The 13,877-nt window shown below is 35.3% G+C and overlaps 1 protein-coding gene across 1 annotated transcript; it reads left to right on the top strand.

The window, feature by feature from the left end:
- Window positions 1-1,419: 1,419 nt before the first annotated feature.
- On the top strand, window positions 1,420-1,881 carry LOC142174315 (secreted RxLR effector protein 78-like). Its single transcript, XM_075240097.1, has one exon. It carries the CDS (start codon window positions 1,420-1,422, stop codon window positions 1,879-1,881), a length of 462 nt encoding a protein of 153 aa, XP_075096198.1.
- Window positions 1,882-13,877: the final 11,996 nt, after the last annotated feature.

The following is a 13,877-nucleotide window of genomic DNA, read 5'->3' as shown; positions in this document are numbered from 1 at the left end:
AATCATCTTTTTAAGCCAAAAATCATTATTTCTCAAATTTTTCATACAAAAGCTTTCCGGTATCGCGCCCGGACTGCGCACGTAAATTGAGGAGAGATAAAAAGAGGTTTTCAAGGCTTCAGAACAAGGAAACAGATTCTAAAACAAAAGACAACCTTTTGGGCCATCACAAGCAACTACACTTTTTATCCTCAAGGTTCACATTCTCAATTTGTGATGTAGAGAATGGTCTCAACTCACCCCTTTTATAGCTGAACAATGTGATTTTTAACTCCAATTTATTCAAGAGCTACCATTACTCTCCTAATGTGACTTAACCCCACTTTATCCAAGAGTTTCATAGCTCTTCTTCCTTTAGCGCAGGGAGTTATAACTTTACTTTCATAAATGAAGTAAGTTAAGAATAACCTCATCATGGGTATATCAAGTTCTAACAGTTGAGATGAAGAGTCCAATCATTTAACTCATTAACTGCATGAATACCCATAATTAAGCCATGCTTCTACTTGACTATATGCATGCCAGTAAGTTTTGCGCCTTTACCATTTCAGATAGAGGCGATGATTTTGCAAGATTTGATGTAACAGGAAAGTAGTAACCCGAGAAGTAAAAGAAGGGATCACTAACAGAACAAAACTTGATATAGAATGTGTGTATTGAGGCAAAATCTATCTCTACATTCAGTCAATATTTGCTTTGAAAAGTTTTGAGAATGCAAGCGTAGAGACAAACAATTAACAAAATACTATTATAGGTAAGTTATGGTATCATAACTTTAGAACTAAGTCATCAAAATTGAAAAGAAAAGAATATTCGGAAGAAATACCTCACCTATTCAATAAATAAATTTTCTTATGAAAAATAAGCTCTTGTAAAAATGCAATGTACATACACCTTAATAAAGGGAATTATAACTCAGTGAAGTGATTTGAGAGAACTCTTGGGAAACCTGATCAACTTCTATTTCATTGCCTTCCTTTTCATTAGAAGATAGGTCCGCTGGTGCTACTATTTATGGTGATTTGATGTATTATTATTTGCTTGTAACTGACAATATATTACCCTCGAACCTTTGGTACGTCAAAATTAATATTAATCACAAAGTCCAATCATCAGGAGCGGAGGTAGACGCCGAGGTAAGAAATTAAGGCAGTAGTTTTTTCCATAAACCCGAATAGTGCTGCAGGTCCGGATGGTTATAACGGCCACTTCTATCAGGTTACATGGAATATCATTAAAAAGGATATTTGCAATTTTGTGCTATCTTACTTCAATGGGGCATGCCTGAGTAAATATTTTACACATTCATGCCTAGTTTTAATACCTAAAGTTAGCACGCCTTCAGATTTCTCTCAATTGAGGCCTATCAGCTTGTGCGATGTAACCAACAAAATTATTTCCAAGATCCTAGCTTTTAGAATGGCCTCTATTTTACCAACTATAATCTCTGAAAATCAGGCTGGCTTTGTCAGGGGAAGGCTCATTACAGAAAATGTGTTACTAACTCAAGAGATTATTCATGGGATGAAGGAGCATAATGAAGGAGAAAACCTAGTCATTAAACTTGACATGTCCAAAGCTTATGACAGGCTCTCATGGACATTTTTTACATCAGTTATGAGGAAGCTTGGATTCTCAGAAGGAGTAATTGATTGTATCTACAAGCTTCTTTCTAACAATTGGTATTCACTCATTGTAAATGGAGCTAGATATGGTTTCTTCAAGTCAACTAGAGGAGTAAAACAAGGAGATCCACTTTCTCCGGCTCTTTATATCATAGCTGCTGAAGCACTGTCTAAATCTCTCAATCAACTGAACAACATGACCAACTACAAAGGATTCACTACGTGCAAAAAGGGACCTCAAATCAACCATCTATGATATGTTGATGACTTGATTTTATTCATAACTGGTGATAAAAACTCAATCAAGATGGTCATGAGGGTGCTTAAGGACTATCAAAATGCATCAGGACAGGAGATAAACAAGCAGAAAACTAACTTCTACACCTATGGCCTTCAAAACAGAAGAACTATCAGAAGGTTGGAGAGGTGGACTATTTACAAGCATTCTCAATTCCCCTTCACATATTTGGGTTGTCCAATATACACGGGGAGGAAGAAAATTGCATATTTTGCGAATATGGCTACTAAGGTCCTGAATAAAGCAAATGCTTGGCAGGGCAAATTAATATCTATAGGAGGGAGAGCTATTATTATCAAACACATTCTACAATCTCAGACTCTACACTTGCTAACTGCCATGGTTCCTCCAAAAACTATCCTCAACCAAATAGAATCTTATTTTTCTAACTTCTTCTGGGGTATGAAAGAAGGGAAGAACAAATATCACTGGAGTTCCTGCAATAAGATGTGCTACCCATATGAGGAAGGTGGGGTTGGATTCAAGAAATTGCAAGACATAGGCTCTTCATTCTCTGCTAAGAGATGGTGGAGACTCAGAACGGAAAGGAACCTATGGACAAAATTTCTCCTGACAAAATATTGTCCTAGGTCCAATTTACTATCAAAACAGAAAAACTCCAAAGACTCCATTATTTGAAGGAATTTACTAGACACTAGGAAGATAATTGATTCCAATATCACGTGGAAACTAGGAAAGGGACATTGTTCTTTTCTGGTGGGATAACTGGCTTAGATCAGGACCCCTAGTCCAACACAATATCCAACCTGGGAAACCTGGGAACACAAAAGTTAAAAGATTTCATTTTTGACAACTGGAATACAAATGCACTCAGGAGAACTCTCCCGGATCACATCACTGAAGAGGTTTTAAAGGTGGACATTAGAAACAAGGAAGATACAGCTATTTGGTGCTTGAATCCTAATGGCCACTTCTCATGCTCCTCTGCCTTTAAAGCATTTAGACAAAAAAAGAACAAGAAGCCATAACTTGCTAAGCTATGGAGTAATGAAGTACCATTTAAAGTCTCATTCTTGATGTAGAGGATCCTAAAAAAGAAACTTCCCATTGAGGAACATTTACATAGATTTGGACTCAACATAGCTGCTGGATATGTTTGCTGTAGAGAAGCCAAGGAGGAGACTGCTAACCATGTTTTTATTCTGAGTGACATAGCTTCTAATACATGGAGAAGAATTGCTAGTTCCCTGGGTATTGATATCACACCAGTGAGTATCCATAATACTCTTAATAAATGGTGGAAGCTCAAGCCTAACAACGAGGTTCATAGGATGCTTTTACAAATTACTCCCATCATTGTATGTTGGGAGTTGTGGAAAGCTAGATGCTCCAAAAAATATGGCCAACATGCTACATCACTGACAAGAATTTGGCACCAGGTTACCTTCCAAGTAAAGGTATCTCTGGGCAAAAGGTTTAGTAGAATGGAATCCAAGTGGAACTAGGACATGATATGTAAAATTGCCATGGATTACAAGCCTAAGCTTATTAGCAAACTTGTGAAGTGGAATGACACTCTCTGTAATTCTCTCACTGTGCTACATGGCTAGAGTGGGCAAAGCTGGTGCAGGAGGAGTTGTTAGGAGAAGAAATGGAGAGATGGTCATGGCATTTGCTATACCTCTCCAATTCTCAACTAACAACTATAGTGAGACCTATGCAGCCTTGCTTGGAATTAATTGGTGCTATGCACATCACATAGATATCTTGTGCCTTCAACTTGACTCGCAACTACTTGTCAATATGATCAATGGCAAGCTCAATCCCCCATGACACTTCTACAATGAAGTAGAGCAAAGCAAACACAAAATCAGGGGGAAAAAAATTTAAGTCCATCACTATTACAGAGAAGGAAATAAAGTGGTTGATTCACTTGCAAAATATGCCACAACACTATGCTGAAATGAAGTCTATCTCCAGGTGACTTACCCAAGGAAGCTAAAGGAGCACTTAAAATGGACAAATTTGGACTCCCATCCTTCAGGATAAGGGCAGCCAAACACTCCGGGTGGTACTTTGATCCTCCTTGAACATCTTTCATCTTTTCTTCGAGGCATGTTCTGATTCACCAAGTAGTCATGCCTTTATTTCGGCAAAGCCAACACTCATATAGGAAGTTGGCTTTGCTGAATTTTTGTCTAATGTTGGTTATGCTCCAGCATCGTTCCTAGTTGGTTTAGATTAACTAGGTTCTATGGGGGTTAGGTTTTATATCCCCCTCCTTGTTGTACTAATTTTCCTTTGAGTTATTAATATACAAGGTAGGGGTCTAGGCCAAACCCCCCACTACCACAGGAGATGAAATCCTGGGTGGATGGATTGAATAAAAAAAAAAAAAAGATGTAGACTCCGAGGTTTGGCAAAACCCAATAGCCTTTACTCAAACAGGTATTTGTGTCAAGAAATTCTATAAATATATATGTAAAATTTGTTTTTATTGAGAATCCAATTAATAATATTCAAAGTTGTCGCTCTAAAATCTGTAACCCGTAAGATTAAAATCTTGCCTTCGCATTTGCCATATAGTAGGACTTGCAGGTAATTAAATTACCACCATTTTATTCAAGAGAAATAAACCAATTTGATTCTCTCACTTTTACTGCCATAAAACCAAACGTACTCGCAAAACTAAGGTCAAGTTACAATAAAAGAAAACAAAAAGTAAAAGAAATGGATGGAAAAGATCGTCGTTTTGAATTTAGGCCAATTTACAGGCTACATGAAGAATGAGAATCAAAGCAAAAAAGTTTCGATCAATTTGCTTTTCTCTAATTTATCTAAAGTGTACTTTTTCCAGCCGCAGAAAGTATTAAAATTCTACTTCGTTATCCTTGGAATAAAATTAAAATTTTTAACTTCACTAATTCATTGACGCCCCCAATTGAAAGATTGCAAGCTATGTTATATTTTGCAAAAACAATTCTCCATGCTTCTGTCTACAGACGTAGTCCAAAACAGAAACTTGTACGACAATGTAGCAAAAGGTAGAGAGATTTGTGGTCACTTGTTACAAAAATATGATTCCATTTCTTGCATTCAACCCACTATTGTGACCAGGTTCAGTTTGTCCCAAATGTATTTCCCTTGTTTTCTTGCTATCAGAAAAATTACTATCTGAAAAGAAACAATGGAATGACGATAATATATATTGTTTCGTGTAACCTATATGCCACGGGTTCGAGCTGTGGAAGCAGCCACTAATACTTGCATTAGGGTAGGCCGTCTACATCACACCACCCCTAAAATTGTGGTCCTTTCCCGGATCCTGCGTGAACGCAGGATGTTATGTGCACTGGATTGCCCTACTATCTCAAAACTACCTGTGTTAGCCACACAAATTATATTCTTGAATTCTCTATAAATAGGTTAGTTTACCAATCCATAGGGAGCATTATTTCCTACCAACTGAGAATTGAAGATTAATAAAGAAAAGTCAGCTTTCCCCTAGAGTTCTCCTGATCACTTCATTGGGACTTCGAAAATGCCCTTAAAATGCAAAGGTTATTGATTATTAATGCCTACTGAAGTGTTTGGGGGAACTCCGGGAGCCACTTGACATCAATCATAATTTTATTATCTTCATATATATTATGAGAGTTTAACTAAAAATTTTAGGCGTTCTGAAATTTCGATGGGAGCTTAGTCTATATATGATACTCAGGTCATTGTATTTTTCTTGAATATTGCTGTTATTTTCCCTAATGGTGTATCTATGCTAATTCTTTTCTTTTTTGCCAGCTTTTTTAGCTAGGTCTTATAAGCTAGAAGAAAACTAAAAGCTATTACGTTCACTAAAAAAAATTTGAACTTTTTTCTGAAAACAAATGTCATATTTCTTGTGACAGCATATGTTAACGTCTTTCTCAAATTACTCTGTTTGGGACCTCCATACATTGCTCATCACCCGCCTTACCTTAGTTCTATTGAAAACTTAGTTCCTTGAATAATTTTTTTATCTTTAGAAAATACTTTTAAAATGATAGGCTGCTAATGAGAATACTATTAAACTGATAGGCTGCTAAGTACGCAAAGCATTAATTAGAAGAATGTTAAAAAAGGAGGGATGAAAATAAGAAAGTGGATACAAAGTGAGAGAGCTTGAAAAGCTCGAAATAAGGTAAACTCACATGAATAGTGGAGTGGTGAGACGTGAAAATGGTGATTTAGTTATGGCTTTTTAATTTTCCAGTCCAGTGCAGTAGTAATAGCCTAATAGGTTTGGATGAAGTTGGGTAATGCGCCGCATCAGGTGCGGCTCAAGTATACACACGGCGTAAAGTAAAGTTATACGATATGTCTGTACTTAAAAAGCTATTTTTCTAGATTTTTGAGATAGAAAGTGTTAATAATCTTTTTTATAGTCGATTTTCTCTAATAATTTATTTTTAATTGACAATATAGCCAATTCATTTAATTTTTCTTGAGATATTGTTAATTTTAGATAGATTTTATAGAGCAAAAGAAGTATAGAATTATTGGAAGCTTCAATTTCTTGGAGAAAGAAAATGAGTAAGAATATTAAAGAGAAAGACAGAAAATATATAGGGGTTTCTGAAATATGAAGAGATTGGGAAAAGAAAGATTGACTTGAACAAATTAAGAAAGGGAGAGTAAATTTTTTACACCTTATCTAATGAAGGAGTAAGAAGTGAAAAATTGAAATGTTGGGAAAACTATTCATCTACCCATGTCTAAGTAAGTCAAATTATTACTTTATGTATGTATCTAAAGAGCTTTCTTTCCTTTTATATTAAAAAAACTCTGCCTTTTGTATTAAAAGTACTAAATATTATTTTTAAAGAAAAATTATCAGCTATGTCCATTTATAAGTAGCTCATTACAAAAATTGGCCAATTGATAAAATATTACTAATATTAGCCAAATTAGCCTATTAGCTATTTGTAGCAAAAAAAATTAAATTTTTACTTTGTTTTGAGTGAGTGTTATTAGAATAGATTGAGAACAACTTAAGGAGCTTGAATCTCAGTTTTGGGATGATTTCGTAAAGTTTTGAGGTGGTTTGAATTGAAAATTCGAAGTAAAAGCTGAAAATGAAAAAAAAATGATATGTATATCACACTGTGTATCATTTGTGTATCACATATGTATCATATTTGTATCAATTGTGTATCACATGTATATCCATGTATACCTGTGTGTTAGATAAATGCGTGATACATGTTTGATACATGTGTCGCAGAAGACTTTTTTGAACTCAATTTAATTACCAATTTTGATACAAAACTAGTCTAAATCACCTCCAATCTTCCTCAAATTTTGTATATTGACTTATCTATATATTTTCAATGAATTTCAACTATACCCATTGAAAAAGTTCCTTTTTTGTTTAGATTTTTAGAATAATGTATAAATTTTTGCATTTCATCACCTTATTTGCTACCACATCCATGAAATTTCCTTTCCATCTTGTATCTAATGTTGCTAATCACGCTTAAAAATATGGAAGGTGATTTTTGCATGTGATTCTTTGAGAGAAAGAACCGTATTATTTGGTTTTTCAATTTTTATTGGCTAGTTTTGGTAAGTCTATGACTAATGGCTAGAGGTTGGTAAGTTGAGATTTATTTGGGACATTTGTGTAAGTTTTCCTTTTATAAATACCTATAAACTTATTATTTTAAAAAAATTGGGCCCAAAAATTTGGGGGCCTAAGGCACAAGCCTTACTACTCAACACACTAGAGTCGGCCCTGCCCGGAATGTATTTTAAGCTAACCTAACGCTCGCTTAAGGCTCATGGAGTGATTAAATAATGTTAACAAACAATTGAAGTGAAGACTTAGGGTGTGTTTGGTATGAAGGAAAACATTTTTCGGAAAATGTTTTCCAATTTTCTTAAGTTTGGTTGGCTTAAATGTTTTGGAAAACATTTTCCTTATCAATTTATTTTCCTCCAATTGGAGGAAAATATTTTCCTTATCAAGAGAAAGGGAAAGCATTTTCCAAAGCTCCTTCTCAACCTTCCCCACCCTCACCAACCCACCCCACCCTCCTTTCCAAAAAAAGGTTTTTCTTTTTTCAAATTTCAGTTTTTCCGTTACCACCCACCCAACTACCCCTCCATCCCCCGCCGCAAAAAAAAATATTTTTTTTACCTTAATTTTTTATTTTTTGCAATTTCAAATTTCTGTTTTTTCATTTTTCTGCACCACCCACCACCCACCACCCACTCCAACCCCCTCTCCCCTCCGGCACAATTTTTTTTTTACTTTTCTTTTTGTAATTTAAATTTCTATTTTTTTTCGTTTTACTGCCCCCACCCACAGCCCCATACCCTACCCCCTTGCCCCCTCTCCCCCCGAAAAAAAATTTAAAATATATTTTTCAGTTTTAATTTTATTATTTATCGGTTTAAAGGCTCAAAATTTTATAAGTTCCAAAATTATGAGTTCAGAGGTTTATGTGTTTGGAAGTTTACGGGTTTAGAAATTATAAAGCTTACGGGCTCGAAATTCTGCGGTTTTAAAAATTTAGCGGTTCGAAAGTTTATGAAATTTATTGGTCCGGAAGGTTGTTGGTTTGAAAGTTTATGGCTTCATGTTTATTATATCTAAATTATTTATAAATACTCTAGAAAAGTCATTTTCCTTAATCTGCGTACCAAACACCGAAAAATAAATAAGATTACTACTTATTTTCCAAAAAAAATATTTTCTTGAAAAATATTTTCCGTTATACCAAACACACCTTTAGTACAGAGGATAAGGTGTCTTGAAAATACTCAAAACAGAAAAAATAAAATGCCCCAGACCAGGGCTTATGGGTCGCACAAGCATAACAGAAAATTTTAGGAGTTCTTGTGCCTCGCACCACAACATGTGGAAAAAATTCTAGATTTTTCCTAGTGCTATGGCTGTGCCACGCACAACAATTCCCCAGGCATAATTTCATCAAATATAAAAGCCACTTTAGGGAGAAATAAATTCCCTTATTTCTACATAAATTTTGAGAGCAAGAACGGCCCAGGTCTTCCCCAATCCACCCAAGGTATGATACCTATCATGAATTCTATTTAGAAACTTTTAGGTAAATATTGGTTAACACCTAAAATTTCTAAAATTCTAGATTTTCAACAAGATTTAAAGGACTTTTCAATAACCCCAAGATCTAGGTTTCTAAGAGCAACATCTAAGGTAATTTCTTTGCTCTCTATTATCGAGATTAGAAGCTTTACAGGTTTGAATGGTTGGAATAATAGAGTTCATGGATAAAAACCTAGTTATGATGTTGGGGCCAAGTTGAACCTAATTTGTGAATTTAGGTTAAAGTTACTGGTGGGCTAATTGTTCTAACCCCTTATTGGAGATTCTCAAAGGGTTTAACTACACGAACTCATTGGTAAAGTTCCTGATAGTCGATTGAGGTACGTTGAGTTTATAATTTTCTTAAGTCAAGGGCCAAACAAGACAGGTGTAATAAGAAAATTGCTTGACAAAACAAATAAGCTTGAATCCTCTTAAGTGTACATGTTCAGATTGTTGTTTGAAACTCCTTGGTTTGCTTAAATGCTAATAATCTATCATTGCTCACTATACAGAATTTATTACAGAAATTGAATTGCCTTGCTTGAAATCTTAGTTAGCTCAGAATTTCAAAAGTAATTGAATCTCCTAATTGGTTTGATGTGTTGTTATGCTATTATTTGCACTTATTTAGATTCACCTCAAATTAGATATATGTGATCACATATGGCAAGAGAGAAGTAGCCAACCTCCCCAGGTATGAGTCCTATGGGGCCAGGGCTAGCTACCCCACACTAGTAGATGCACTATGTTCAGATTTAGAAAGGAAAAATGTGGTTAACCTCCGCAGTGTAAAAGCCGTTAGGGTCAGGGAATGAGACATCTATCCTCTCACTTGCAAGCGCCATTGCTTGTTACATACTTAGCCTGTTTGAGCCTACCACATCATGTGGCAAGCGTTGAGTGTGCAGGTGAGGAAGCTCGTAGCTAGATTTCAGATTTTAAATTTCCCGTAGATCCAATAGATAGACTCCGTTGATTCCTCCCTGCAATTGTTGATTGTCTTCAATATTTTAAACAGTAGACGTATTATTATTATTATTATTATTATTATTATTATTATTATTATTATTACTATTACTATTATTACTATTATTATTATTATTATTATTATTATTATTATTATATTGTTGTTGTTGTTGTTGTGTTTTAGGAGAATACTCCAAAGATAGGTTATCACTATCATTGGTTGATTTAAATTTTCAGATATCTTTTGGCTAATTTCAGATGGTTTTAATATAAGACTTATTCATACTTGGTTGGCTTAATAATATTATCAACATGTATCTTTACATGGAACAAAACTTACTCGGCAGATAAGAGAGATTGAGCGCCATCATGTCCCATCCTAATTTGGGGCGTGACAGTTGGTGTATCCATAATGGACACACAAATTTTACTTTGGAACTAGACTCTCTTATAGTTACTGTGACCGGCAAGCTGAAGGATAAGAAAACACACGATTATAAGATTTTAAGATCATTGATGAAACTCTACAAATGTTGAACTAGCTGGCTAATGTCAATATTATGCATTGCAAATCTGGTGGCAGGCTATCTAGCAAAACTTGCTACTACCAGCCCTGAGGTTTCCTTCTCTCAATTCAGTGGCTAAGGATCCCTACTTCCACGTACATGGACAATTGTAACATGCCAAGCATAACATATGATAAAGAAAACTTTTTTGTTAGCTAAGTTTTTTTAAATATAATTTGTCAGTATCACTGGGTGTGTTGTATTATCTTTAGAAAGGAGGGGGCGATTGTCTTACCTCCAAGATTACAACACTAGGGAGTCCACCCTAACCAAAAAATCACAGAGAGGTGTAAAACAACCTCCTGTGCCCAAAAATTACAAGATGGGAGGCTTAACTCACAAAGAAATTTGCCTTATCATACTTTGTTCTAATGCTAGGTACTTGAAATTTATCTAAAATGAAAGTTCCCTTGATTTCCCTAGGCAAAAAGTAGAAAGACATGTACATCTTCCTCTCCGATGTGTTGGAAGTCATTTTTTGCCAAGTAGTCCGCTATCTGGTTAGCTTCCCTATAGCAATGTATAGGAGTGATATTGGCTTGGTTCATACACTATGAGATATCATCGACCGTGTTCTTCATTTTATAATTGTCAGTATGTCTTTCTTTGATCATGTTGACTATGAGCAAAGAGTCCATTTCAAGCATGAAGTCTGAGAAGCCATTCTGAATACACCGTTTAATTCACTCTACATCATTTATAGCTTGTTTGGTCAAGCTTCTAAATTAGCTTATTCTGAGAAGTATTTTTTTCAAAAGTGCTTTTCCTCAAAACACCTCCAAGCCATGCTTTACCATTTTGATGGATAAAACTTCCATCTGTGTTTAACTTGAATGCTCCCTGGTATGGCTTCATCCATGTTGCCATAATAGTTTCAGGGATGGGTTGTAGTCTGACCAACAATACTTGACCCAAGGCAATGTCAACTTGCATTTAGGAAAGGTCCTCTGTGCAGCAACCATAACATTCCAACTGATCTGTTGCTTCATTTTGTACAAGTTGAACTTCTTTTGATCTACTTATTTACACGAGCATCCATTCTTCCAAATTTTCCAACAGGTGATGATTGGAATGATCTGCAAAGCTTGTTTGTGAACAACATTGTTGGACCTTTGTTGCCACCAGTGGTTCAGCCACCCTCGAATAGGTATTTGTACATGCTTAATTCCCAAGGAAGCGCCAATTGCTTTCTAGATAAACCTTGCTGCATAGCTTTCCATAAACACATGTTGTATAGACTCATTGATATGGTTAGTACAACAAACCATCTAGAAACAATGTCTACCAAAGTTAAGGATTACTTCATCAAATGGAAGTTTTGACATCCATAATCTCCAAGTTAGAAAGGAAATTTTAAAAGGAATGCTAGAGTGACATACCTTACTAAGGAATTGATCCTTAGTTTTAATAGCTCTGAACGTGTTCTGAGTAGTTTTATTGGAGTACCTACCATTATCAGAGAGATTCCATATAGCTTGATCTGGGGAGGTTTGGTCTCCAATGTTGATTCCTTTGATGTGGTCCACAATATCATCTGGGACTGAGATTTTCTATGTTCCATTCACCATTGTGAATGTACTCTTTCACAAGAGTTTTCGGATTCTTCCTTTCATTTGGGAAGAGAAGATCTAAAGGGCCCTTCCACGACCAATTATCCCACCACATGTTAGAGTTGCCGTAATTTACTACCCAATGAATATGTGGCTCTGCTTTGTCTCTTATTTTCCTCAATTTTTGTCATACATGTGAATCCCCTGGAGCATATTTTTTACTTACAGGATGAGATCTTAAGTAGTATTTCTGAATCATGAAGTTAGCCCAAAGGGATGGAATGGTCCTAAGTCTCCATCAAAATCAATCACTCTTCTAACACATATGCCTCATTCATCACATGGGAAGCATAGGGTTTTCCATGATCTCCAATAGTATTTTCTTTGATCTCTAGAGGATCCCCAAAAGGAGTTGGCAAAACGCTTTTCAATAGAGTTAAAAGTACTCTTTGGGGGGGAGGGCATGGCAGAAAAAGTATAAATAGGAAGATATTGAAGGACATGCTTAATTAAAATCAATCTACCACATTAAGATAAAATCTTACCATGCCATCCATTAAGCTTATTAACAATTTTATTAACCATACCATTAAAATATACAATCTTTTTCCTTACTACATAAATTGGACAACCTAAATATGTAAAGGGAACATCCTTGTACATATAACCAGTAGCAATTCTGATTCTATTGATTCTATGTGCACAAGTATTGGGGGCAGTTAAGAAGAAGCTTTTATGAGTATTGACCATATGACCAGAGCAATTTTTATAATCTTTAATGATTTTCATGATAAGATTAATAGAATCATTGTTGCCACTAGTGAAAATAACAATATCATCAACATAGGCAAGGTGATTGATATGTGGACCTCTAGTAGACATAGAGAAAGGAGTAAGAGACATCAGTGTATAAATCAATGAGAGAGCAGGTAAGTACCTCAGAAGCTAGGATGAAAAGGGTGGGAGATAGGGGATTTCCCTGTTTCAAACCTTGACTTGTGGTTAAAAAAAGCCTTTCCTATTACTATTAACAATAATAAAAAACCTAAATGCCAGACAATAGATTCATGATCATGCAATTCCAATGTTTTGAGAAACTAAATTTCCTAAGAAATAAAGTATCAAAATTCCAAGAAAGTTTGTCATATGCTTTAGTCATATCAAGTTTCAAAATAACATTACCACCATTATTTTTCTTAGTAATGTATTGAACAATTTCCTGTGCTAAGAGGACATTTTTAGAAATAAGCCTATCTTTAATAAAATCATTCAGATTAGCATTAATTAATCTAGGCAATAGAGGATTGAGTCTAATAGAGAGGATTTTTGAAATAATCTTGTTAGTGAAATTAGACAGACTAATAGGTCTAAAATTACTAAAGGATAGATGGGAGTCAATTTTAGGAATAATCACCAAGCAAGTATGAGTATAATATTTAGTCAGAGGGGTACCTTTGAAGAAGTCCTAAACAAGGCCATTGATGTCATCTTTGATAATGTCCCAACAGGTATAGAAGACCTATTCCGGGGTCATTTACACATATTTTACCTTCCGGCCAATGTATTCAACTTAAGCTTTCTTCTTGAAGACTAAGTGTCTCAATTCATTTCAAAACCTCATCGGACCCAAACCAATTACCCCAGTGAGTTATATAACAGTTGTAAAGCATGAATTTAGCAGTAAATGGGGGAAAATGGATTGTAATATTCAAAACAACTGGTCGGGTCGTTACATCCTCCCTCTCTTAAACAAACGTTCGTCCTCGAACGGGTTTAGAAAAATACCTGGAGTCTCAAATAGGTGTG

The sequence above is a fragment of the Nicotiana tabacum genome, chromosome 20, assembly GCF_000715075.1.
Source record: "Nicotiana tabacum cultivar K326 chromosome 20, ASM71507v2, whole genome shotgun sequence".
In the NCBI taxonomy this organism is placed as follows: Eukaryota; Viridiplantae; Streptophyta; class Magnoliopsida; order Solanales; family Solanaceae; genus Nicotiana; species Nicotiana tabacum.
This window is presented reverse-complemented; position numbering and strand designations above follow the sequence as displayed.